This window comes from Lampetra fluviatilis, chromosome 35 (genome assembly GCF_964198595.1).
Source record: "Lampetra fluviatilis chromosome 35, kcLamFluv1.1, whole genome shotgun sequence".
In the NCBI taxonomy this organism is placed as follows: domain Eukaryota; kingdom Metazoa; phylum Chordata; class Hyperoartia; order Petromyzontiformes; family Petromyzontidae; genus Lampetra; species Lampetra fluviatilis.
In genome coordinates this window covers 1,195,477-1,223,287 of record NC_136309.1, presented here as the reverse complement: position 1 = coordinate 1,223,287, position 27,811 = coordinate 1,195,477, and the positions used below count along the sequence as shown (strand labels likewise).

General features: G+C 56.1%; 1 protein-coding gene across 2 annotated transcripts in view; it reads left to right on the top strand.

The window, feature by feature from the left end:
- The window catches only part of LOC144944469 (myosin phosphatase Rho-interacting protein-like), a 160,250-nt gene extending 133,791 nt beyond the window's left edge, over positions 1-26,459 (top strand). For both annotated transcript variants that reach the window (XM_078872634.1, XM_078872635.1), the window contains exons 11-24: positions 5,440-5,508; positions 8,492-8,581; positions 8,967-9,079; positions 9,602-10,544; positions 11,166-11,300; positions 15,339-16,793; positions 18,519-18,666; positions 19,052-19,169; positions 19,608-19,767; positions 20,321-20,434; positions 21,511-21,597; positions 22,450-22,588; positions 22,728-22,816; positions 23,492-26,459. In XM_078872634.1, the coding sequence (XP_078728760.1) occupies positions 5,440-5,508; positions 8,492-8,581; positions 8,967-9,079; positions 9,602-10,544; positions 11,166-11,300; positions 15,339-16,793; positions 18,519-18,666; positions 19,052-19,169; positions 19,608-19,767; positions 20,321-20,434; positions 21,511-21,597; positions 22,450-22,588; positions 22,728-22,816; positions 23,492-23,560 (3,729 nt within the window). In that variant the 3' untranslated portion in view covers positions 23,561-26,459. The remainder of the gene's footprint in view (positions 1-5,439; positions 5,509-8,491; positions 8,582-8,966; positions 9,080-9,601; positions 10,545-11,165; positions 11,301-15,338; positions 16,794-18,518; positions 18,667-19,051; positions 19,170-19,607; positions 19,768-20,320; positions 20,435-21,510; positions 21,598-22,449; positions 22,589-22,727; positions 22,817-23,491) is intronic.
- Positions 26,460-27,811: the final 1,352 nt, after the last annotated feature.

Here is a 27,811-nt window from a genome sequence, read left to right as displayed (position 1 = left end):
CCACGGCGCCCGCGGTTGTGCTCTGCTGGGGACATAGAGACCGTGGCGGGCCGAGAGAGAGAGGGAGCCGTACCAACCTGTGAGTGACGGACGTCTGCGCGGGTACGTCCTCGCACCGGTCCGTGTTGTTGTTTGTGAAGCCGTTCCTTCTTTGCTGTGTTGTCTTGCTGTGCTCTGTTTGTCTCTACAAGATATTGTGTGTGTGTATATAATGTGTGTCCAGTATATATATGTGTATATACCCGCTCATTGGGATGCGGTAGCGTCGTGCTTAGCGCAGTGCGCTGCAATGCCCGTGAGCCGAGTTTTGATTCCCTCTCGCGCTTAACGTCGCTGACATCAATGCAGACAGGCATCGACATGGCTCAGGGAGACATTCATTCACCAGTGGATTGACAAAGGGAAAAAATAAATTATCGTTATTAAAATTATATTGCTGGTGTTAGCTTAATTGCAGCATCGCAGAACCATGAGAGATGGTGAGGCCTTCATCCAGCAGTGGATAATCATGGCTGACGACGATGACGGAGATGTAATCATCATTGGCCATCCTAGGAGTGTGGGCCACACGTATTTCTCTCGCTTCCACCACCACTGCCACCACCACCACCACTGCTACCACAACCACCACTGCCACCACCACCACCACCACTGCCACCACAACCAGCACCGCCACTGCCACCACAACCACGACCACCACCACTGCCTCCGCCGCCACCACCGCCGCCACCACCGCCGCCACCACCGCTACCACCACCGCCACCACCATCACCACCACCACCACCGTCGCCATCACAACCAGCACCGCCACTCCCACTATCACCCCCACTGCCACCACCACCCCCACTGCCACCACTACCCCTGCCACCAATTCCGCCACCACCACTGCTACCAACACCACCACCACAACCAGCACCGCCACTGCCACCACCAGCACCGCCACTGCCGCCACCACCACCGTCACCACTGCCACTACCGCCACCACCACTTGTCACACCGCGTCTCGAGTGCCACGGGGGTAGAGTTACGGGCGGCGCTGTCGTCGGCCCCGGCAATTAAATCTCTCTATTTCTGGAGGGCACCCCCAGGGCGCTAGTCGTGCAGGTCGCGCCGAGCGAGAGGGTTGGCGAGCCATCGAGGGAGCGGGCGAGTGGCTTGCGTTGACGAGAGGGCCAGGAGAGGCGGGCGAGCGGGAGAACGGGAAAGCAAGGGGGCGGATCGGCGGACGATAGGGCCAGCGGGCGAGTGGGTGATGTGAGGTGAGATGGCACGTGGGTGAAAGGGAGAGTTGGGTAGACAAAGAGTGCCTGGGTGAATGGGTGAGCAATAGGGCAGTTGGTGGGTGAGGGAAGAGAGGGCACGTGGGTGGTGAGGCGACAAGTGGGGGGGTGATTGGGCAGGTGAGTGTGTCGGAAGACGAGCTGGTGACAGACCACTCTCCTTTCCTCATTTCTCCTCCCGTCTCTCATCTCTGTTTGCTCTCCCTGCGCTCTCCTCGCTCTCTCTGCACACAGATCCGCACTCGGGCTTTATTTACCACTCCTCTTTGAAGTCTTAGTTCGGTTATAATTTGCATTTTACGTCCGCTTAATTCTGTTGATGTTTGTAACTGACGGTCGCAGGTTTCAGAGAGTTGAGAAGCGCGGATGCTGCAGTGTGTGAGCACGTCTAAGCCTGCGATTAATTTGAAATGTAATCTCAACCTCTTAGATTTTCATATATTTCCTTGTATGTTAAGACTTAGGTATTAGAGCATTGGACCCGCTTTATGATGCCTCCCTTATGAAAATACATTTTTCTTTGCAAAGGTTTTACTCAATGTATTATTTTGTATCTTAAAATGTAGTTCATTTTAAACTATAGAATATTTGTCAAACACAATCGTTAATGCTGTGTGCTTGCTAGATCAAACAAAGGCAATTTGATCAGTGTACTTGTTAATTTAGCATTAATAAAAAAAAAATAGAAACTGGCCTAAAACTTGCGTTTATTAATCTTACATTGCTATATTTTTCCATACCTGAGTTATTCATGAATTTGAAAGTGTTGGGAATTGTTAAATTTAAGAAAAGTTAACTTGCATTATCGAGTTGCACGTTAGCATATATGTAATGATAATATAATGCGAAAGCCAGACTAAAATATTATTGACAACACGTTTTTCCGAACGCTCCACACTTTGTACTTCGGCATCAACCCATCGCTAATAAATAACATCATCACTTACGACCCTTTGTCAGTCCGCCATTGGATATGGGGGGGGTAGGGGTTGTTGCTTGACCATACTTTACCACGCTGGTCAATGAACGTTCGTGAGAGGTGGATGCCCAGGTCCGGTTGAGCCGCGGCTGGCTGGGTACGGCGCCCGGCTCGTCGCGTTCACGGCGCAGTGCGCCTACCGCTGGGCGGCCGCCGCTCTCACCGCGCATGAACCGACTGCTCTTCAGTGGATCGCATCGGAGCTAAATCGCATCCACAGCAAGCGAACCTCTCACAGCCAGCGGGATACCACGTGCGATACACGTGTGTGTATATATTAATAGGTTGTGCATAAAACACGTGTTTATTTTAGACGCACGACGGGCAGGTTACAGACTCGGGCGTTGGGGGTGCAGCAGCCTGAGGCCAGGCGCCAAGCGGGAGACCTCGAGCCAGGCGGGTCTCGGAGAGGAACCGAACGGATGTGAAGCTGTGGTGGTCGTCGTTGGCACGAGCCGTGATGACCTCTTGACCTTGATTTTGACGGTTTGAGGCAACACGTGACCCTTTGGCGATCTGCGATGCCCCTTAAATGGCGTTCATCGTGAGCCAGTGGCCTCAGATGGCCACCTGCTCATGATGCTGCGACGATCAGGTTGCTCAACCGACTTAAATCGTAATCGACCACTCTTTGTGTGGTCGATTAATTGGGCTTCTGAAATAATATCCCGCCTCCTCGTGGGACGCGGTCGGCGATGCCAATGGCATCGCCAAGCCCCGCCCCTCGCTTCCCGTGCAGCGGCACACGCGTGGGTACAACGGCGAGGTCGTTGTTGTTATTACTTCTCGCTGCAAATGTTCTCGCTATCCCGATTCGTCGAGCAACCGTGACCGAGATGACCGGCGGAGTAAATCGGTGGCTCGAGCCGTGGGGCGGCAGCCCCCGACTCCCTCTCGAGCGGCGGGTCCCATCGGAGCGCCACCGCCACCGCCGCCGCCGCCCCGGGAATCGGCCGCGCTCTCTCGCTCTCTATAATTAACGGGCACGCGGCGAGGGCGGTCGGCGGGACGCGCCGTCCCTCCCTCCCTCCCCCCTCGCCCCCTCCGTGGTCGTTGCAGCCGGGCGGGCGATGGCACCGAATGCGGCGCTTTTATTTTAGTTTCGCGTAAAACCCTCGGGGACAACGGTTGGCGGTGACGTGAAAGGCACTCGCTGAAAATACGCGGCAAACCGCCGCGCCTCGATCGCGCCTGACGGCCGCGCGCGTGTGTTTATATTTATGTTTTATTTAATCGGATGATGCGGCGAGCGCTTGGTCCTTCTTTGGAGGAAGCAGCGGCGGCGGGTGTCGGAGTCTCCCGCCTGCGCTCGCGGCGCTGCCTCTGGCCGTCTTGCTCGTCCGTACGGATCTTCGGAGTCGCGGCGCTGCTTCGTGAGTGTGACGGTGGTGGTGAAGTTTATGCTGGCAGTGTTTTTAGCTCTCTCAGGAGGAAGTGGTGAGTTGTGACCAATAACTACAACAGCAGCAGCAGTGCAATTTAAACACAGCGTTGGGCAAAGTAGTTGTGCTTTATAACGAAAATTTGTTGCATGCGGTTGTGTGTCAGTTTTCGCGGATGAGTGCCGTATCTTCGGATTATGACGTGTCCTTATCGCCTGTGTTATAAAGCAAAGATTTGTATAATGTGGTTAGGTGTGTCTGACCACATTTGTACCATTTTATTGACACCGGGCACAAGATTGCGGCGGTGGTTGCCTTACTTTCCAGAGCGTCTCTGTAATCTCGAGACGATACGCCAACCCTTTCGTGTCCTTTATCAGGGAGGCGCAGTGCGCAGTACCGTTGGTCACTGAAATGCATTTTTTTTCCAACTAACCTTTGAGCGTGAATAATTCTGCACCGGTGTAACGCGTCAGCAGACAAGTTGGCCATTGTTTGCCCCGGTGTTGTGGTTCTCTCCAAAGCACCAATGTTCACCCGAATCGGGTTTTAACATTTATTTTTATGACTCAGACAATATCTTGTCATTCTTGGAATTTTATATAGTCAGCTCAGAGTTAACTGGATTTTGTTATCCATTAATCCTTGAGATATTTACTATTAGTCCAGCGTTTACTGTAAATGTTTGTAAATTATGTGAAGAAAGTTTAGTTTTATTCATGGGAAGTGAAAACAAAAAATCTGCTGGCAGTGATGCGGAATCAAAATTGTCGACTCCAGTAAACGACCTCGCAGATTCATGAACGCCACTTCAGAATCAGAATATGTATTACTTCAGCTGGAGGAATCCGATAAGCTATGCAGCTCTCTATCTTTTTTGTTTTACAAATGGCCTTTCATGAAGGTGAATGGCATTGCCACGCACATTACCAGGCACCTGTCGTGGGACTCTAACCGTCAACTCGTGTGCCGCGGGGCTCGGTGGCAATTCACCGCAGTTGCCATCGGAGGTGACCTGTTTCGATGCGAATCGCTCGCGTAGGTCACGTGCGAGCTTGTCGGTAAGCGTGGCGTCGTGCCCTCTTGTTCCGTTCATACCGGCCGCTAGGGCTGTGCGGTTTTTTTCTCTTCGTGAAACGTTTCGCCGTCCTTGATTCAAGCTGCTGCCCTCGTCACAGCTGAGAGCTGCGCGGCTGTCAGGGGGAGAGAGGAGCGCGGGCTGCGTCTCTCCTGACAGGGTCGGCTGAAAACAAGGTGGCTCGTGCCCCCCGTGACCTGGCTGCGAATATTGCGCTGTGTCTGTCTTGCAGTCCAGACCGTCTGTGTGTCTGATCTGTGTCTGTCTTGCAGTCCAGACTGTCTGTGTGTCTGATCTGTGTCTGTCTTGCAGTCCAGACTGTCTGTGTGTCTGATCTGTGTCTGTCTTGCAGTCCAGACTGTCTGTGTGTCTGATCTGTGTCTGTCTTGCAGTCCACGCCGTCTGTCTGTCTTGCTCTGCGACTGCATTTCTGACTCTCTCACCCTCTGTGTATGATTATCTCTCTCTCTCTCTCTGTCTGTCCGTCTATCTCCATCTGCCCTCCCTGTCTGTGTGTTTCTACACCTGTGTGTGTATCCGTCCGTGTATATCTGTGTGTCCGTCATTCTGAGTGTCCGTCTTTCGTCTTCCTGTCTGTGTGTCTGTCTACCTGTAGTACCATCTATTTGTCGGTTTACGCGTGTGTATCTGTCTGCCTGTGTGTGTGTGTGTGCGCGTGTTCACCCATCTGTGTGTCTGCGTTTGTCCACGTGTCTGCAGTGGAGGAAGTTCTGGTTCGTCCTCACGCCCGGCGCACTCAAGTTCTACCGCGACACTCCCAGCGAAGAGGTAAGAGTCTGCGAGGCTGCGGTGCCGCCGACACGTTTGATCAGCGCTCCTTGACGTAGGGCTTTTGTGACTGCAGGAATTCATATTCTTTAGGTCTTTCGGTAAAGTCACGTAGATAGGTAAAACAATTTTTTTCTAAAGTTTCATCGTGAAGTGAATTTAACACGTGACCAATATTATCCATAATAACGTTTTATTTTGGTGAGATGGTGTAACTATAAATGTGTCTTTGAACACGCCACCACCCGGCACCGCCAATTAGTGAGGTTTGTTACGTAAACAGAACGTGCCAAAACGAATTGGCATGTTTTGTTTGCGTAACAAACTTTCCCAATGGTGGTTAAAGTGAATTATTTTGTGACGAAACATGACAATGAGTGTGTGCGTGCATGTGAAGATATCCATGCTGATGTTTAAGGGAATTGCTATTGTGCTCACTTCTAATTGTGAGCATTGTATACATTCATAGAAGTCTATAGGCATCGAGTGATTTTCTAAAATGGCTTTACCCTTTCTGGCATAAATACAGGAGGTGTTAAGATGTTCAAACCACACATGCTGGTGGTAAAAAATAAAAACAAATATGCTTTGATAATGTTCGCACCGTCCTTCAAACTGTTTGGCTGACACCAGAGACAGCCCCGTATATGACTTTGTCTCGCCGGTGTTCTAGACCAGAAGCCGCCAAAAGGCAAACAGTTCAAGGACAATGCAACCACCACAGCATTAGTAGCACGGATTAAGTAGTTTTAATGTAAGTTTATAGCTGTAGTAATAATAACGATCAAGATGCTTTCACAATGTTCATTGTGATGCATTTGAACCCGAATCAAGACCGATCAGACCCAGGTTGCCACACACACTGGCAGATTAGTCTGTGAATGAAACAAAAATCGTGAAGGTGTGTGTGTTATTAGAGGTGTGTGCAACTTATTTCAAACGAGACTGTCGAACCGGTGATTAGATCGGTCAGTCTGACATCAAAGTAAAGTTAGGGGCTGAACTCGTTTCCTGAAATCCGCCAGTAAATCTGTCTGTGACCCTTGGTACGAATCCAAAATAGTAGCTTGCGTAACGGAGTAGGCGAGAGGACGGGGGTGCTGGGTGGATGGCACGGACGACCGATTTTATTTATGTGCGCGTGAGTGGCGAGGATTGGCGCCAATAAACGTGAAACCCCTGCTGACAGCGAGGCCTTGACGGGGCACGCACAGCCACCACCCACCGTGGCGACGCTCTCTCCACGGCCCCGTGTCAAACTGCGCCTTGCTGCTTCTAGTGCAGCGGTCCGCGCGCCAGCGCTCACGAACCCGGAGACCCGAGTTCCATTCCCCTGTCTGAATTGGTCCTGGGCCTCCCCTAGGTCCACTAGGCCTCCAGTATGAGTGCCTGGTGCGATGAATAAACATCGGCCGGGCATGTTGCTGGCCACCCGCCCCCTCGTGTGTTGTGCCGACCTTTCTAGGTGCTGCTCACTAACAGCACTTGCCCCGACAGTCTGTTAATGCTACACGGAGGGATCGTTGCTCTATTGTAGTTTGTAGGGGTAGTGTCTCCCCGAGCATGTGACGGGGCTGCCTAGCCCACCTGGCAGAGACAGGCAAAGCCTCCTGGGACACTGGGACACTGGGACGCAATCCTGGAGGCCCCTTCCCCTCACCATGTCCCACTTGAAACTTGACAGTCCCGGTTTGCGAAACCTGGAAGGTTGAGTTGGATTCCCACGGCAGCGTTTACTGGACTGAGCCAGCACCAACTGGGCCCTGTGGGCCGTTTTTTCGTTTGTTGTGGGCCGCGTGGCTCTTTCACAGTCATTGTAGCTTGGGATAGGATAGCCTACCCCAATCGTAGATCAAACCTTGTCCATATATTAAGTAAACATTAATTTGTCAAGTAAACATTACAATTGCCTCCATACACTGATGGAGAGCAAAGAGCAGAGCCTCGCTAGAGCAGAGCCTCGCTAGAGCAGATGAAGAATGGCCTGGCACAAAGACATGTCACGCTGATATCTCGAGACAATGAAGACAGAAACACTCACACCCCGACACCCTGAGACACCCTGACACCCTGAGACAGTGAGACCCTCACGCCCTGACACCCTGATATCCTGAGACAGTCGGCGTGACGCTGACACCCCGAGACCCTGTCTTCTGCTCGTCACTGCGGGCAAGTAGTGAGCTCATGAGAAGTCTATTTATAAAGCGTCTCTCTGCATGAGGATGCTCAGGGCCACTTCCATCGTGCCCGTGGCGTCACAGACCTCAAAATACCCGGGGCGCTTTGTTTCTGTGTGTGTGCTCGGGGTTGTACGTGCACGCACACAGGCACACTCAATTATGTGCGCACGCGCGAGTGAGCGCGTGTCTGTGTGTGATCCGTGATTGGGTTTCCGTGAGTAATAATCTCACGTCGGCTTGCAACAGACGCATACCGTAGTGCACATAAGATGTACTGCATCAGGTTACATAACACTGTAGTCGTATTTTACACTATTGATTTAATCTCTTATTTTATTTTACACCATGGCAGAATTGGTTTATTTTGAGGATTCCTGCCTGCCACAGGAATGTGGAAATTCCACATTTCGATGAAGGTGGGGGGGGGGGGGGAGCGTGGATGGACATCTGTGAACAAAGAGCTTTACAGCTCAATGGATTCCTCAAGTATGAAGACATCTTTAGATTCTGATTCGGGTTCCTCGCTTCCTCTCACGTTCCTGATTCTCTCATTGCGATTCCTTTTTGCTGACCACTGCCCACCCAATCGGATGTGTGTTTATACATTTGTACACAAACATATCATCATCATCATCATCCATGATTTATACACTGCTGGATGGATTCCCCCCCCCCCCTCACTGCCACCATGTCTCATGGGCCTGTCATGCCAGTGTTGTTCTCTCTCGGCCATGTGTGTGTGTGTGTGCACTCTGATGTCCTGTTCTCTCTGACCGGTGTGCCCCGTGTCTCTGCTGCTGCAGAGGGACCACGCGGAGGGCGTCGTGGAACTCTCCCCGCACTGCGCGATCGCCGACTTCCAAGTGCAGCGCAACTTCGGCTTCCAGATCAAGGTACGACGCAGCCCGCCGAGGCCTGCCCTGCACGGCGCACTGCGGCGTTGACACGTCCATCTGTCCACGTGTCTCACCGTTCCGCTCACCAGGGTGGGCATTCATTTGTCCACTTGTCTGTTCACCTGTCTGCGTTTGCCTGTCGTTCCAATCATCTGTCCATCCGTTCGTCTGTTTCCTTCTCCTGCCTGTACGTTCTCCTGCCCGTACACTCTGCTGTCGTATTGTTCTAGCTACGTAGTCGCGTGCGAGCGGCTGAACTCAGGATCCGAGCCCAGAATCTCGGCGATAGCGGCCTCAGCGCCGCTGGCCACCTCCACACGAGCGTTTTTTAACAATAAAAAATACAAAATAAAATCAAACGTACGTTTATCTGTTGACGCAGACCAAGTACGCGGTGCACACGCTGGCTGCCGTGACGCCCGGCATTCGCAAGAGCTGGATGGAAGCAATCGGCCAGAGTCCGGGGCTGGGTGGATCTGCCCAGGACAAGATGAGGTAAGAGGCCCCCGGCTGCTTTCACGGCGGCCTACTTGACGAATAAAGTCGAGTCAGATCGAGCCCCTCTCCTCCTCCTTTCCGCGTGGTCAACGTCGACTGGGCACGCAACGACGCATTGATTCCCCGATTCCCGACTGTCTTCACACTAACGACGCGCGCGTCAGATGGTGCGTGCGGCAATCGATTTGCTTTCAAGGCGTACACTTTGTGTGGGGTGGAGCGGTGGTGAAGTGGATGGGGAACTGCTTTGTGTGAACCCGGAGACCTGAATTTGATTCGCATCCATTCGTGGTGCAGTGCGCTAAATCACTGTGCCACTGCTTTGCTTCTGCTGCCATTGCAGCTCACCCAGCCGCCCTAGAGCTGCACACAGCTCACCCTCCCTCCACTCCCTCTCTCCCCCCACTCCCTCCCCTCCCTCCCCCCTCCCTCCCTCCCCCTTTCCCTCCCCCCCTCCCTCCCCCCGTCCCCTCCTCCCCTCCCTCATCTCCCTCTACTCCCTCCCTTCCTCCCGTGCAGCTCGCCAGAAAAGTCGTGGCCGGGCCGCTCGCCGTCGTCGTCGTCGTCCCGTGACCGCCCGGTCTCATCGGCCAGCGTTGAAACCAGGGAGCCGCCCCCCGACCAGGCAAGGAGCCGGCCCAAGGCACGGCTGCGCGAAGTCCGAGCCAAGACTATGGACTGCTCCGAGTTCCAGGCGGTGCACCAGGCGCTGGTTCGCTCGCAGCGAGGAGGAGGTGGAGTCGCCCACCACCCCGTGCGGTCGTCAGCGCTGCCGCCCGTGAGGATGGACCAATCGGGCCGCTCCGAAGACGGCGGCGGCGCCGGCGGCGTCCCCGGCAACGGCACTTACAAGACGTACTTCCAGACGAGCCACGCGGCCGCCCAGGCGGGGCCCTGCACGGGGCAGGAGGCTCCGCGCAACGCCGCCGCCGCCGCCGCCTCCGACAGGTTCCAGCCCCGCGCGGTCGCGTCGAGGCCCGCGGAGCCCGAGGCCCGCCCCGCGGTCGCGGCTCCGCAGGGCCAGAAACCTCCGCACGTCCGCTCCACCCCGACCCGCGAGGCCGGGGGCGTCGCCAACCCGGGCTTCGCGCGCGGCGCGCTCAACCCGTCCGACGGGAAGGCCCGCGCGGTGCTCGCCACGTCCGTGTCGCAGACGCGGCTGCTGCCGGACAAGCAGGGCCCCGACCCGAGCTGGGCCCCGTCGGACAGGGGCCGCGCCGCGGGCGACGAGGCGGACGGCCCGGGGGCCGGCGGGGGGCGGCGGCGGCCCGGGGGCCGGGAGGGGGAGGCCGCGGGGGCCGCGGTGCCGCGGGCGCCGCTCAGCCGGGACGAGATCGAGCAGCGGTGGCGGCAGGTGGAGAAGACGCCGGTGCGGGAGGAGAAGCAGATCCCCATCGCCACCATCAAGCCCACGGCCTCCTCCATGAGCCCCGAGAGTATGGTGGAGCTTCTGCAGAAGGAGGTGCGTGGAGGCGGCGGGGGAGAGGGTGGTGCCCGGTGGTGATGGTGCCGCGCTGGTGATGGTGCTGGTGCCGGCCCTTACTCTCCTCCCTTCACCCCAAGTCCTTTCAATTTCAAAAAGGGGGGAGATGACGGGAGAGGTAGAGACACGAGATACAGACGAGACGGGTGGAGTGAAATGAGAGAAATGTAATAAGAGACGGAGATGGTTAGAGACACCAACGAGGGAGGTTGAGGCTCTGTGAGTTTACTTTGTTTCTCATTATTCGGCATTCAATTTGAGTTGATATTTATTTGTGGGTCACTCTCATAATTTTTGTACAGGAATCTGAGGTCACTTGAGCCCCTTGGGACCGTTAGTGTTTCATTCGTTTGCTGAGGCCTAGCGCCACCACTGGGCACGCCGGCTTGACGAGAAGGAAGTGTAAAAGGGGGGTGCCGTCCAACTGGGCCCCCAGGTCAGGGCGTGTGTGTGTGTGTGTCGCCGTGTATCTGCATGTGTACGTGCGTGTGTTTTCCTCTGCTTACGTGCGCGTGCCTGCCTCCGTGCGTGCGTGCGTGTGTGCGTGTTTGTTCCTCTGCGTGCCTGCGTGCCTGCACGCGTGTTGTCGCCCGGCTGCAGGTGGAGGAGTTGCGCTGGCAGTTGGAGCACGTGCAGCAGGATCTGCGGAGCTCGCGGGGAGAGAACTCGGCGCTGTTGGCGCGGCTGCGTGCGCTCGAGCAGTCCGAGTACTCGCCGGCCGGATTCGTCTCCCAGGTGATGCGGCGGCGCGGTCGCCACGGCAACGCGGCGAGGGCGCCGCGCCCCCCGGAGGGGTGTCCTGGCGGAGGACGGCGGCGGGGTCGGGGTAAAAATTAATAACGTAACCAAGTGGGGGTGGTTTAGTTTGTAACGTCGCTACGGTCGAGAATCCGGTGGGATCGTGTCAAAGGGATTCTGCCGCAGCCGCTCGTCATCCCCCCCCCCCCCCCCGTTTGCAATGGTACGCTCCTGGTGGGGCCTCACTTGAGTGGCTGCGTGTGATCCGTGAGCGGGGCTGCAGCCATTCTCCGATGTGCTTTTTGGGTTTGTCCTGAAGAAGCTCTCCCAGCGCGCGGAGCGAAACGTCGGACACCGTGCCGAACAACGCACGGCACGGCCCGAAAAGCACATCACAGAGCCACGCGGCACAACGGCGACAATGCTCTACGCAGGTGGCTGTACCACTTTTTAAATGGGGGCGGGGTGGTGTGGTGGCTGGGAGGCAGCGCCATGCGTCTGGTCCCCCCCCTCCCCCACTGCTTCCACGTGAGTGGTAGAATCTGCACGGGCAGCTCAAGGACAGACGTCGCTCTTGATGGACAAGGCGGTGAGGCGGGAGAAACGCCAACATTTGGCTGCTGTTGCCAGGCAACAGGCGACCGCAGAAACAATGAGGTCGCCTCCGCCGGTCCCCTCTCCGTGCGTTGGTGCGCTGGCCCATCAGGGGGCCCTGAGCAGAAATTATTTTGGAGTCCTCGTGAGATGACGGAAGAGATGTAGAGGAGAGATACGGATGTCGTGAGATGAGATGGAGGGAGATTGAGAGAACATAGACACGAGAGAGAGCAACTGGCTTTCTGTTTGAATTATGTTGTTATGTTCATTAGGATTATGAATTTGAGTGGATGTTTTGTTCACCCATCATTTTGTGTTTTCGTGAATTCCGAAGCCTCGTGAGCTGCTTGGGGTTCTAAGCTTTTGCCCGGTTTGCTAGTGGCCAGCGCCGCCAGGGGCTCGGAGCGCATGACCCGTTATTACGATGTCGCCCTGGACGACAGCCTCACGTAGGGCACCTTGCGACGGGGGAATTTTCCGCGCCCGTGGTCATCGCGGGGAATTCGATTTGAATGTGGAGGGCCACGTCCGTGACGTTTTTTCAGTGAGTGATTGAGATTTATTTTTTGTGTTTACCCCCCCCGCCCCCCCCGCCCCCCCCGCCCCACCCGCCCCACCCGCCCCACCCGCCCCACCCGCCCCACCCGCCCCACCCGCCCCACCCGAGCGTGAATTCATCTCACGGGGGAGCGATTGATGATTCCGCAAATTTATCTTCAAGCAGATGGCACCGCGATCTTCTTTGCATCCCTCGTAAAGGAGCGTGTGCCCCGTAATTACGTTACCGTTGCATGCAGCTCACGCTTGCGTGATGGCCATGGTTGGAGCCGAGTGTTTGGTTGGGGTGAGGTTTTAGCGAGAAATATTATTCATAATTAATAATACAGGTTTTTGGGTTTTAGTCACATCAACACTCACCAGCGAAATGTCGTGCTCAAAATGTTAATGTTGTGGGTTTACTCTCCGACACGCCGGTGTGCTGAAGTAGTCACCATTTGGCACATTTTGTTTACGTGACAAACCTCACTAATTAGCTTTGCCAGGTGGTGATGATGGGTTAACAACACATTCATATTTACGTGATCTAACCCAAAAACACGCCCTTTATTTTTTCCAATTACTTATTATTTATTATTGCTATGATGGCGTTCAACTTAATGATGGCAGACCCCTCACTCTGATGATGAAATCTGCAAATATAGAGCAGAAATATGAAAACTAACTAGACAAGTTTGCCCATCAGGCAAAGTCGTTACATTAATGATCTGCTTATTTTTTTCTTTTGTTACAAAATTCGCAAGGCAGTTTTTGCTGGCTTTGGGTCGAAAAAAAGAATTAAATATAACCAAGCATATGACCCGCTGCTTTATTTTATAGATTTCCAGCTGGAGAATCGTCCTAATAGAGGACTAAATTACTGCCAATTTCTGAACGTTATTGTGATACAAATCTTACAAAGTGGCAGAAAATGACAGATACTGGAAATTCATGCAAAAGACGACGCAAACCAAAAATTTCTGAAATTATATTTACATAAACAATAAATATGACGGGGTGGGTATAGATATGTTATAGTGATCTGTATCTTTGTCAGGCACACGGCTGTATCGACCTTTAAAAATGCGTCATGTATAAACAACGAATGCTTTTATCTCTGAACGTGCCCAGCGGTTGATTTGTCAATCTTAAGCTTTGACATTCAGAAATGTGGATCGTGGCTTTAAACGCTTCTCAAGCCCGTGTCGGTGGGCTTTAAAGTAGCGCAGACAAACGTCTCTTTCATAATAACGTCTCTTTAATGTTTAAAATGCAAACCTTTACGTGGCTCCCGTGGTTTGTTCGCAGCCTTTCGTTAGATCGTAAGGCACGGAAATTATTTGCGGGGATGCAAAATGTATCCGCAGGGATGTTACATCCGTCGCAGGGTGAGCGTGTGGTGAGCAAGCGGTGACACCGCCCGGTGCTCGCGCGTTCGGCGATTGATTTAAAAAAAATCATGAATGTTTGATGGTCATTCAAGAACCCAGAATACAAAGTAGATTTCAAAAAGGGGGGGAAAAAAACCCAGCAGATAACGTGTAACAAACTCGGCGCAATACGCCCGCACAAACGAGGGATCGACCGGAGGCATCCGGGCTCGCTGCTCTCCCCGCGGTAGGGGGTAAGGATGAGTAGTCACACGTTCGCCGATCGTTGAAGAGGTTTTTCCTGGTTCTAATCCAGCGGCCGCCCTCGTTATTGCTGCTGATGTAAAAATACCACCGACGCCGCCTGCTTCACAGTGCACGTCAAAGATTCCCCCGTCACGTCTTTCGCAAAGGGCGTCGGCCATTGTACTCCGACGACATTTTCCAAATAAGACAATTTTTTTTACAAATTGCACCGCAAATTACTCAACTGGGATTCTACACAGCAATGGATCACCACCTACTGCAAACAAAGTAGCAGGGACCTCCTGAAAAAGAGTCATGAGGCTCAGCGAGGCTTTCCTGGGTAAACGAGCGTAATTATATTATATATATATAAAGGTGTTGACGTGATCTCTGATCACACTATGCGCGTGTGGCCTGCGCGCAATAGGCCGGTGGCTTGCACCGTACGTATCCAACGGCGCTGATCTGAGCAGCGCCCCATGATTATAGAGTCAATGGCATCAGTCTGGTCGCCAGTAACCGGACAAGATAAAGTCGTAGCAATACAAATGATAAATTAACTTAATCAGGCGAAATTCCAGCTCGACTGTCACGTGGCCATCCCACAGCAGAGTGTGTAGGAAGTGTGCCCCCTACTGCTTGAAGGTCAAATAGGTCACTTGGAGGATATTTTAGGAAAATCCTGTGACGAACGTCCTGTTGCAACCATTCTGCGACGCGCAGGAGGGCACTGTCTTGTGAGATTTCCAAATGGGTTTTTTGTCTCATCACATGACACAGAGAGTGCACCGAGTATGGAATGGGGAAACAAGTCCATGAAATATCAACAAAGGTTGTTGCTGTTATTCATGAGGCAATGAGGTCCCCCCCCCCCCCCCCCCGTGAAACAAGGATAGTGATGTGGAGCAGCTTCGTCACCACCACCACCACCACCATCATCACTGTCATTACCATCTGTATATAAATAAGGGTCAACCGGTACCAGGAGGAACGTGGGAAAAGCCATTTTGCTGATTTGTTGACATTTGACAATTGCACTGGATTAGTGTCATACCGCTGTGTTGCTCAAAAACGTACGAATATCTTGCGATCGCTCTGGTAGGAGACAATCGAACTCTCCCTTTGCTTTCATTTATGGGAGCACACCGAAGGTCCCCCTCCCAACCCCCCCTCCCCCCCCGTTTGTTCTGGAATAATAACATTGGAGCTGCTTGATCACTAACACGTTCCCTTCATTAACAGAAACATTCACTAACCCCCTCCCCCCAATATGATTCTTCTCAAGTTCAACATCGGCGTCGCGGCAGCCGATTACCAAAGCCGGAGGAGCGGCGGCAAGGAAGGCCTCTTAGAGCACGGCGCGCGGCCACGGAGAAGCCTCACGGGCGCGCAAATCCATCACGGCCACGAGGAGCCGGCCGCCAGCGGCGACGACGACGACGATGACGACGACGACGAACGCTGCGTCCGGGCGCCGGGCTCCCGTCCGCGCAAGGCCGAAGCGCGGCTGAGGGAGATCGAGGAGGCCCTGGTGCACAAGACGAAGGCCTGCCTCGAGCTGGAGGAGGCCGCGTCCTCGGCGCAAGAGCGCCACCGGCTGGAGGCGCGCCGGCTGCAGCTGCGGCTCGACGACGCCGAGGAGCGGCTGGCGAGCGCCGTCCGGGACCTGGCGGCCGCGGACGCGGAGCGGCGGCGCGCGGACGGGGCGCTCGCGGACGCGGAGCGGAGCCGGCGGGAGGCGGCCGAGGCCGCGGCCAAGGAGGCGGCCGCTCGCCAGCAGCTCGAAGCGGAAGAGCGGCGCCGCGCGGAGCTCGAGGAGCGGTGCCTGCGGCTGCAGACGGAGGTCGGCCGCCTGGAGAGCGAGAGGGAGGGCGTCTCGCAGGAGGAGGCCGAAGCGGCGAGGAGCCTGGAGCGGAAACTCGCGCGGAGCGAAGCCTCGGCGCTGGCGCTGTCGCGGCAGCTGCGGGCGGCCGAGGAGGACAACGAGACGCTGCGGTCGCAGAAGGAGACGCTCGAGCGGGAGCTGCAGGGCGCGCGTCGCTCGGATGCCGCCCTGGCGGGGCCCGAGGAGAGGCCCGTCGTGCAGATCGACGGGCAGCCCATGGAGTGGCTGGACAAGGAGATCGAGCTGCAGGACCTGGCGGCGCGCCACCGGGCAGAGCTCCGCGACACGAAGGCCTCCTTCCACAAGGAGGCGGAGCGGCTCCGGGCGGAGGCGCGCCGCGCTGAGGAGGCGCTGAGGGCGCGGGCGCTGGAAAGCGTGCAGGAGATGGACTCGCTCACCGTGTGCATGGAGGCCATGCAGCGCAAGTACCAGGAGGAGCTGCGCCAGCGGGAGGACGGCTTCCGCGAGGAGCTGTCGCGTCGCGACCGCCGCCTCCAGGAGCTGTCCCGCGAGGCCTCCGATCGGCACCGGCAGGAGGTGGCGGCCCTGACGGGGGATGCTCGGGCGAGGGAGCGGTGGTTCGGCTCCGCGCTCAAAGCGCTGCTCCGGCAGCTGCCCGGCTGGGAAGAGAACGGCCCGGCCGAGCGTCGCGCCGGCTGCCCGTCGACGGAGGAAACGGCGGCGGGTGACGGCGGCGATCTGGAAAATGCCCACCTCGTCGAGCTCCTGGCCGAGAAAGTGGAGGAGACGCTGCGGGAATTCGGGGTGGCGAAGAGGGAGCTGGAGCTCCTGCGGCCTCAGGGAGACCCGGCGGCCCTCAGGGACGCGTTCCAGCGTGACCTTGAGGAAGTCAAGGTCGTGTGGCCTCTCCTGCCAGTCGCTGTAGTGTGTAGTGCCGCCGCCCCCATGTGATTGCGGTTTGCCTTCGTCCGCATTGCAACTCCATCCATTGCTGTGTGATGTGATTTTGATTGTTTTTGTGGTGTTTTTTTCTCCCCCCGCCGCCGGTTTTTCATCTCTCTCTCTCTTGCGACTCCCTTTTTTGGCGACAATCACAACCCGCGTTTTCGCTTCCCTCGTTTCAACTGCCGTTTCGTTATCTTCGTGTGGCTTCAATCATTTTTCACAGTGGCTTTTTCATTTCAAAGGAGGATGAACATAAATCGATCGTTTGTTTTTTGTGAGCCTGCCGATTGCGTCTCCGGTCAACGTGGCTGCATTCTCGGTTTGCTGATATTCGCCTGTGTTCATCACTAGGCCCGAACGAAGCCTTTTTTGCAATTGCAATCGGCGCTGGGTTTATTTTCTCATGAAACGTTCCACGTCGGTGGCCCCCACGGTTCATGTTTCCAGCTCTGCTTCATTTGCCTCCGTTTAACTCCTGGGCATCTACCAAAAGAGAACTTGATAGCTCATTGCATTCCTCCAGTATAAATAAATATTCTGATTGTGATATTCTGATTCTGAAGTACAAATTTGAACCGTTACAAGCTGCACATGCCTGGTTATTGCTAAACGCGTTCCCCCTGACTTTAGTAGAAGCGCCGAGATTGGGATCTTGTGAGTGTACGCGTGTGTACACGTGTGTACTCGTGTGTACACGTGTGTACGCGTGTGTACACGTGTACACGTGTGTACGCGCGCACCCCAGGTGATGCGGGGCGCGTTGGTCCAGCAGTGTTCCCCGTCACACGGGACGATCGTTTACCGATGACGAGGCACGTGCAGTGGCTACCCCGACTTTATTAACATAACGGAGAAGGCTCGTTAGCGTGGGGAGCGGGACCGTGGTGGGCCGTGAGAAATTATTCGCCAGAATTGGAGTTTGAGAAACCCCGTTTCGTGTTGCAGTGCGTAATTATGATTTTAGATCTCACGCGACACAATCACAAAGGGCCGCTGGTGTTTGCTGTGCGCTGTGGCGATTGGCTGCCAGGCGCGGCCCGGCCCCTCAAAAACTCTTCGATTGCAAATGGGCAAGTCGCTCCCTTTTAAGAGCAGTGGCCACGTTGACAGGTGTATGCGCGTGAATGTGTGTGTGCGCGCGTGTATGTGAGTGTGTGCGTGCGTGCGCGCGCGCGTGCGTGTGTACGCATGTGTGTGTGAGTGCGCGTGTGTGTGGTGTGTGTGTGAGTGCACCTGTGTGTGAGTGCGCCTGTGTGTGAGCGTGTGTGAGTGTGCGAGTGTGTGAGTGCGTGCGTGTGTGTGCGCGCCTGTGTGTGAGCATGTGTGAGTGTGCGAGTGTGTGAGTGCGTGCGTGTGTGTGTGCGCGCCTGTGTGTGAGCGTGTGTGAGTGTGCGAGTGCGCTGCCTGGTCGTCGTGAAACCCCCGCGTCAAGTGAATGACAATACTCACCAGGGGTGAGCGGCTTGAGGTGGCCTCAGCCTGATTCTACGTTAATCAAATTTTTTAAAAATAAAATATCAGCAACACACTGAGACCGGATTCAAAAGGGGGAGGAGCCCGTTGCAACTGAAATTCGAACTCCCCGCGACAGCGCGACCGCGGGCGCGTCGCGACGTCGGCGGTCTGACGGTGACACCCCCCCCCCCCCCCCCTCGGTGTTTCGCTTGTCCACAGGCGACGTGCGAGCGCGGCCTCGCCGCCATGGAGGAGTCCCACCAGCGAAGCATGGAGGACCTGCAGCGCAAGCACCAGCACGACATGCAGCTGCTGCGCCAGCAGTCCGAGCAACTGCTGGCCGAGGAGACGGCCGCCACCATCGCCGGTGAGTCGCGGCGCCGGCACGGAGAGGAGCCGGAAGGGGGGGGGGGGGGGCAGTTAGAGTCGCCACTCTTTCTGGTGTTCCTAGGATCGTCCTCGTTTTGAAGTGGCCGTCCTGGGAAATCGGCCACTTTGAAAGTTCCCAGCGCCGCTAGAGGCTCCCCGCCTGGCTGGGGCAGCGAGCCCAATCCGCCCCTCATCACCAAAGCCTGCCGCGGCGATCTCGCACTTTTGCTGCTGCTGCTAACGCCGATAACCCACGGTGGTCCTCATGGCGGAGGCGCAGTCCCTTTTGTCCACTGCGGCGCTACGCCGCAGGTGTGTTGGCGACGGCGGCGACGATCGTGACGGACGTTCGACGTCGCCCTTCCGTTGTCGCCCGAGCGCAGCGCTGGAGGCGATGAAGAGCGCGCACCGCGACGAGTTCGAGCGCGAGCTGGAGAAGGCGCTCAAGTCGCGGCACGGCACCGGCAGCCAGGATGCGGAGCTCATCCGCAAGCAGCACGAGTGAGCGGCGCACTCGCACCGTCACAACCGCACCGTCACAACCGCACCGTCACAACCGCACCGTCACAACCGCACCGTCACGCAACCGCACCGCTCGCACGAACACAACCACCAGTGATGCTGCTCGCCTCTCCGCCACCACCCTCTTCTGTGTCGTGCCTCCCTTGATAGGTCCCGTCCCGACATCATTTTCTCCAACAGCCTGTGAAAAGGCTACTTGTGTGTGTCGGGTTCGATTCCCACTCACGGCAACCAGCCAGTGCCTCCTCTAAGTCTACTCAGCCTAAAATGAGCACCTGGTACGGTGCGTAAATATCAGCACTAGGTGCTGGCCACCCACCGCCTCGTGTGCCCTGCCGGCCCTCATAGGTGCCGCTCGCTAACAGCACTTGCCCCAACAGTCCGTTGAGGCGACACGGGTGGTGTTTGTGTGCGCAGGGAGGAGCTGGCCTCTATCCAGCGGGAGCTGGGCGTGCTCTCGGAGCAGTACTCACAGAAGTGCCTCGAGAACTCGCACCTGAGCCAGGCGCTGGACGCCGAGAGGCAGGCGCTGCAGCAGTGCCAGCGCGAGAACGAGGAGCTCAACACTCGCTGCCAGGTGGGGGCCCCCCCCCTCCCCTTCCCCACCCCCCCTCCCCACCCCCCTCCCCTTCCCCACCCCCCCTCCCCTTCCCCACCCCCATCCCCCTCCCCTTCCCCACCCCCCCCTCCCCTTCCCCACCCCCCCTCCCCACCCCCTCCCCACCCCCTCCCCTCCCCACCCCCCCTCCCCACCCCTCCTCCCCTTCCCCACTCCCCCTCCCCACCCCCTCCCCACCCCCCCTCCCCACCCCCCCTCCCCTTCCCCACCCCCCCTCCCCTTCCCCAGCCCCCCTCGAGCAAAACGAGATTGGAATCGCGACGACGATGGGGGCGCCCATAGCGAAGGCTCTCATCAGCACGCTTGTCGCGCCGATATTGGGACTGGCGAAGTGATGCCGACGATCGTGGTGGACGTAGAGTGGACGTCGGGTAGACGTCGGGTCGACGTTGGGTCGAAGTCGGGTCGAAGTCAGGCACGGCGGTTCATTGTTTGCGCGAGCGTTGAGCAGGACGCTTCGCCGCTCTTCCCCCCCCCCCGCCCCCCCCCCCCGACTGGTGTCGCCCACCAGGAGCTGAACAAGCGCCTGGCGACGGAGCTGATGCGGATCCGCAGCATCGTGACGGGGGACAGCAACGGCGCTGTGCCCTCGCTGGCACCCGGCAAGGACACCTACGAGCTGGAGGTGAGCTAGTGGGCGAGTGGGTGAGCGAGCGGTTGGGTAAGTGGGTGAGCGAGTGAGCTCACCTCCTGGTTGCCCGCCCGCCCGCCGCTCACCCTCGCCAAACCTCCGAGCCCGTGGTTGTCGCGGTTCTCACCACGCCGAGCGTGATCAAAGCCCCACGGTGCAGAGTGTTCCGTGGGTCAGGGGGCCGGGGTGGCCGAACGTATCCGCGGGGTAGTACGTACGTGTGTGTATGTACGTACGTTGAACTTCTTTTGCACCGTACGTAGTGAACCGTGCTACTCGGAGGTGCGGGGGAAGGACAACAAACCAAACACAAAAGGCAGTTCTAAAGTAATGTCGTTTTCAATCTAGATGATTTAAAAGTGCACAGCTCCAGTAGCTCCCTAATATTGGAAGGGAGAGCGTTCCAGACGACCGCAGAAATGCATCTGAAAGCGCCACGATGCGGTAACCACCGTATTCGTTCGATGGCTGAGCCAAAATCCGCTTTGAGGATGACCGGAGTTCGTGTGACGGTGCCTTGGCGAGATCAGCATGGTAACCCATGGTAACCCATGGTAACCCATGGTGGCTCAGATCAGCATGGTAACCCCTTGGTAACCCATTGGTGGCTCACATCAGCATGGTACCATGGTAACCTATGGTGGCTCAGATCAGCATGATACCATGGTAACCTATGATGGCTCAGATCAGCATGGTACAATGGTATCCCATGGTAACCGATAGTGGCTCAGTGAGCCCTGTTGAGGTGACAGGACCTGCATAAAAACGATGGGAATGATGACGATGGTGGTGATACTGCTGCAGATGATGCTGATGACACCGACGACGACTAAAGTCAGATTAGCCGAAGTCGGGGTGGTTGGTGGAATGGCGTTGTTTAATGGATGAGGAGCACAATGTTATTATAATTCAGCGACGTCACCGTCGCTAACAAACACTGTCTAGAACAGTGACAGATTATGATCACAATAATAATTATAATAATCTTACCGCTCTTTATTTACCCAGGAAAATCCTAAAACACTTTTTTTGTTTAGCGTACCCACAGCGCAACTGTCTTGCGCCCACAGGTCATGCTGAGGGTCAAGGACTCTGAAATCCAGTACTTCAAGCAGGAGATCAACGCCCTCAAGGAGGAGCTGCAGTCGGCGCTGAGGGTGAGCGCACGACTTGGTTGGGAAGTAGACCACAACACCTGCTCTGGCTCGTGTTGTGCTCGTAGACCTTGTGGGGACTCATTTCTTCATTGCGATTAACTTTCTTTTGTCGTTTGTGCCTTTTTGTTTCGGATGCCATTTATTAATTTGGTCATTCATTGTTTATTTTGCTTGGTAGTCGAAGGGTTTTCATTTGCTCGGTGAGAGTGTGTGTGGTGGGCTTCTTTTGTGTCGTACGAAGCCAACCGCATATATGGGATTTGTTCCTTATATAATTAATGTACAGCGTTAGAATAATAATGAAAGTACTAGTATTATTACTACCCTGGCTGCTTGTCTCATCCTCACATCGTCACTCTGGCCTCACACCCCACCACTCGCACCTCCGATTAGAACGGTTGGCTACGTACGGCTCGAAAGAAGTTCAACACAAGTACGTGCGTACACCACCTCTGATTTCCTCTGCCCGTCAGCGGCTCACGACGAGGCCGCTGGAACTTCTCCCCACGCCTTCCCCTCTCTCTGGTCACGGCAATCGCTTCCTTGTAGACCCACGTCCATACCTCGTGACAGGGCGAGGCCGCCGATGGGAGGAGACACGTGGTGGGCCTCCGTTCTTCTTGCACTTCCAAGCCGGCGACGTCTCCCTCTCTATCTTTGGCACTGGAACCCTCTGCTGCCTCAGCCTTTCTGCTCTCATTCTGTGGATTTTCTCGTCTCGACATTTCCACGATTTCTTCTCGGGTCATTCCTGCTCCCCCAAACGTCTCTCCTTCAATCCTCTCGCTCTCCCCGTCTCCCCTGAGCGTCGCTCGCGGCTAAACAACCCGCACCGGCCCATCCCGCCCGCAGGACAAGAAATACGCGACGGACAAGTACAAGGACATCTACACGGAGCTGAGCATCTCGCGCGCCAAGGCCGACCTGGACGTGACGCGGCTCCGCGAGCAGCTGCAGACCATCAGCCAGGGCGAGGAGCGCGCCGGATACGGTGGGTGGTGCCGCGGTCTGCACGCCGCGCCGGGACACCCACGGGGGGGGAGGGCGAGAACGCCGTGCGTGGCACCGTTCCCGCGAGCGCCGATTGTCTCGTGATGGGGCTTCCCCCCCACCGCTTTTGCCGCGTGCAGACATCCTCAAGTCGAAGAGCATCCCGGACTTTTTCAAGACGCAGACGACCTCCAGCTGCAAGCGAACGGTGCGGAACCTCCGCTCCAAGGTGCGTGCGGATCGAACAAATGTAACAGCCAACGCCTCCGGAACGCTAGTTTGTCAGATGATATTGGATCATCACAAGTCATACAAGTAGTCGAACACAAGTATGTTGAAATGCTTCTGACGAAATGTGAGTTTGCATCTAGGTGATGATAACATGTTGTTGGAGGCACGAGTTGGTGGTGCACACCTCTGGTCCAGCACCGTGAATCGTGGAGATTTTGGAAATGACCAAATTAACTTGGCTGCCAGATGGGTAGCAGATGGCAGTCGAGCAAATAGGTACTGGGATCCCTCTGTGCAGAACTTTTGAGTGTTATTCCTTCACGTGTAGGTTAGGATTAGGCTACTCCGATGTCACACCACATGCAAAACACTCGTCAATGGAACTGGCCAAACATACCAAAGCAGGACCCTCCTGAAATGTAGTCTTGAGTCTCAAGTTTTTTGGGATAAATAACCGGAATTCACATTGCTCCTTCAGCATGCACGGGCCCATCTTGATTAGCCTACCAACATTGGTGCAACCTGATTGGTCCATCTTGATAAGCCCATCCCGATCGGTGGACCCTCATTAGCGCTTTCTATTTGGAGTCTCCTGATTGGCCCATGGGGGCTGGCGCGTCTTGTCCGTCGCTGCCTTGACCCGCCGCCCGTTTGCTGCCCCTTCCTCCCACAGAGCCTGAGGGAGGGCCTCTCGACGCAGGAGCAGAAGCAGCTGTTTGACGAAGCCGAGGTGCAGCAGTGAGGCGGGCGGAGGGTGCGGCTCCCGTTCCCTCTGCACCCTCGCCGGCTATTGGCAGGCCCACGGACGCGAAGGGACGCGGCTACAGACGATCAATACCCCCCCTTCCTTCCCCCGCGGCGCGGGATAGCAACCCCTGCCGCCGCACCAGCCACGGCTCCGGAAGCGCCCATCGCCTCGTCCCTTCGCCGAGATAGTTTTGACGCACGGTGAACGCGGCCGCCGCTCTCGACGGCTCCCTCCGCTCCGACTGCAGCTGGCCAGTAAGAGCGCCGTCTCGGCCGGGCCTGCTGCGACGGAGGTGCCGGCAGGCCGATTTGCCGGCTCCCCGCTGCGTGGGCCCGGCGGTGGCGGTGTGCGAGCGAGGCGCTGCCGACGGTCCTTGCCATCGCGGTGTGCGCGAGGCTGTCGGGCCGACGTGGGGTTTCGGGCGACGAGGCGCGGTCTGCCGCTTGGGTGAATCCGCGCCGACGGAGCGATCCGGTGAACGGCAGCCTGCGTCCGCGCGTTTAGCACGGACGCAGCCCTCGCGTACGGGGGCATTGAAATGTAGGTGACCAACACAGACACGAGCTTGCATTCAGTTTGTTACTTACCGGTGTTGTTCGTGTGTTATCAATATTTGACAGGTCAGTGTCAGACGTACAGGCGGTGACCCTGTTGGCAACAACGGAATAAACGCCCCACCCCCCCCCCATCGCACGCACCGAGCCGCGTGCCGTGTCGCAGCGATCGCCGCGCAGGATGAGATGGGATGTGAGAGGGGCGCTTCGGCGAGACGCGTTCAGACCCGACAAGGTCCACGGCCGGTCACGAAACGCTCGCGCAGCCGCAGCCGGATAGGGGGGCGGGGTAGGTAATGCGGGGGGCACGCGGGGTGGGGGGTGCCACGAGATGAGTGTCAAGAGTCGTCGGGGTGAGCGGGCCGGGCAGGGTACAGCTTCACGAGTTGGGAGCCGGGGGAGCCTCCTCCCCCCCGGGGCTCGTTGCGCACTGTGGAGCAGTCCGCGCAGAGACGCCCCGGCGGTGACGGGACATGTCCCACTCGGCACCCGTTGCCGGGGTTTGCGCCGCGCGCGCGCGAGCAGACGACCATGCACGCCAGACGGTTGTCCGGAGCTCCGTAGACGCCAGGGATGAGTTCTCTGTCTCGAGTGCGCACGAATTGAACGGGGGCTGGGAACATTCTGCACGCAACGGGGGTGCTCGCGTTACGTGCACGCAAGGCACGATGGGAGCCGTGCATTCCCCGCTCTGTTTCAACGAGCACCGCTGCACGTCGTTCTTCGTGCGCGTGCCAGTCGGGCCGGCACGACGGTGCGGAGTCGAGCTAGGTGGGGCCCACGACAGGTTTAGATAGCACTCGCCGCCAATGTGTCGGCCAATTATCGGGAATCAAACTCAGGTCGCTGGGTTCGTAGTGCATTGTGCTAACCATGACAACACACGCGCACGATACGGAGCACCTGTGACTTGTCGTCTGATACAAGGCGTCCTAAAACACTGTTGCTTGTGTTGTGATCTTTTGCAAAGATGGCACAATTTATCCACCCTGTATTAATATTTGCGTAAAAAAAAACGGGTGGTGGCATTCACAAAGGGAAAGGTTTCAGTTTCCAAATGAACAGCTTCTGCTGGTTCGGGAAAGTTTATTTTGCTGCAATGTGTTTATATTAAATATTATATAAATTAAGAGTCACTTATCTTTTGTAACACATAAATTTGTACGTGTCATTCGAAGCAGTATTTATAAGAGGGTTTTTATGGGAAAATTATTGCATGACATTACGGTGCGTGTGTTTGAAGGACCTATATAAAATATGAATTTATTGCAATACCGTTTTAAGATGATCGTATAAACTGGTGGTGTATGGCCATATTAAAGGGTGGCCTAGGAAGAAGTGTTCTCCTGATACACGTTTGATGACAACAACGCACTCAAGTCAAACGTCACGTGACGGTGATACAGAGCTCTTTGCAAGGTGGGGGGGGGGGGGGAGGAGGTTGGTGGATCTCTTGAGGATGGGAGCACCGGCTCATCTCCCTGACATTCAAGTGACCGCACAGAGCGCAGCCCGCAACCACCGCGACGTCTAAGCCCTGCGGGCGCGCGCTCCCGTGCCGCTCCGTGTAGCCACATCGCGAATGAAATATTTCAACACGTTTGCATTTTAGCTGCGGCGTGCACACACCCAAGTCTGGGTGTTCTTCTGCAGCCCGCCATTCACAGCCCGCCGTTTACAGCCCGGTGTCGGGGGACGCGGGGGGTGGGGGGGGCACACTCACGATGAAGGCCACTGGGCCAGCGGCGAGGGCCTTCGTTAAGATTTTGTATTCCGTTGATCCCCAGCGCCCTCTTGCCGCCCCTTTGAGGTCGCCCTTTCAGAGAACGAGATAAAACGGTGCCATGTCCGGACAATGGAGAGGCCGTTCACTGCGCGTCTGGTGACGCTGTTCTGCAATTACCGGAGCTGTGGGGAGGGCGAAATTTGTCAGCCAAAACTCAAGGGCAGTTTGTTGGCCAGTGCCGGTTTGGGCAAAACGTCATCGGTGTCGAGGTTTTCTTGAGGCGGAAATCAATCGCTGGCGAATTTCTGAATGGGGGAGAGGCCATTGGTTCAATCCCAGGTGCCAGTATCCACGGTCGAGTGGGGTGTCGTCCACTTCAATGAGGCACCACGATAATAATGTCTTCTTCTTCTACCCATGACAGTATCACTGAGTCCCATGGCTCATTCTTAGGGGAGTCCTGCTGTGGGATGTTTGGCCAATATGCTTTTGATTTCGTTTTTTTGTGTGTGCGCGTGGGTGAAAACTGGGTTAGCGGCAGCAGCACATGTATAGGAAGTGAGAACACGCAAACTTCACATGCGTAGCAAATAAACCTGGTTTCTGTACTGCATTAAGGTAGCAGTAGCTTGAACTTTGTTCCAGCGCCGCCTGTCACGCACGTCCTCTCAACTCCACGAGTAAGTGTGCATCGGTCTCGTGCCCTAATTCCAAAGATTCCAAGGCGTGCTTGCTGGTTCATTGGTTTTGAAGCGTGGCTGCACGTGTGGTGTGTCACGGTGCTTCTTGAAGCTTTGCCGCTGCTGCTGCTACCGCTGCTGCAGTGGGACTGTCCCCTCGAATGTCGTCGCTCCCCAGCCGAGTGAGTTCCAGACGCAGCGAAACCCGCTACCGCTACGACGCTGTTAATTGTTGTACACACGTATGTACGTTGGACTTCGTTCGCACCGTACGTGGCCAATCGTGCGAATCGGAGGTGCGGGGGGGGGGGAAGGACAATAAACTAAATACAAAAATCAGTTTTAAAGAAATGCGTTTTTAATCTAGATTTAAAAGTGCAAAACTCCAGTTGCTTTTTTAAATCGGAAGGAAAGTTTCCATCGCTTCCTTGGGTTTGGCGTGGCACCCGAACGCAGCGCGCTGCGATGACGCGATCCTCGAGGCGTCCCAAGCGCCAGGCTGCGATCTGCTCCGTCGCGCGACGCCGGCAGCCAGCGACGGGGACATCAGAAGCGACGGGAGGGACGCGATCGCTTGGGTGGCCGCGTGATGGCTCGAGCCCAGTTGTCCGGGATCCCCTCTGCAGCTTGTGGAAGTTTTCCTTTCACAACCCCCGGAGGATCGCGTCGCGTCAGTCCCTTCCGCGACCCGCCTGTGCTCTCTGGCCAAGTGTCCGGGAAACGTCGGACCAGATGGGGGACTGCGCTTGCGGCGCAGACCTCAGGAATGGTAAATTGCCGCTTTGCAGGCGGCTTGAATGTGGTTATCGACCGACGACCGGCCGGCTATCTGGCATCTCATTTGATATCGTCAAATTCATTGCCGCAGCGTCAATAGGCCGTGCTTGCGCTCTGGAACCGACTATCATTCACGGTTCATTATCAGATACTTCCATAGTTACCGGTATTGAACTGCATTCGTACATATTTCCAATAATCCAGTGTGTCTCGTAGAGGAAGATGGATGCACGGGCAGCATACAATCGTGCATCGTCAGTGATTTCATGGCGGTAGTCCACGACCCCTGGAGGAGGAGATGACGATGACGACGATGACGACACAGACCGGCGAGACGTACAGAGCAGCGAGAATCGGCACAAGATCCCGATCCTTGTGGAGTGACATTCGAGGTGCACTATCATATTTGTACAAGTTGCTTTTGATCAGTGAGGACTCGAGCCGAAGGAGAGCAGTGCCAAAATTCGACATTCGGATGACGTACTCGGGATGTCGTCATCGACGTGTG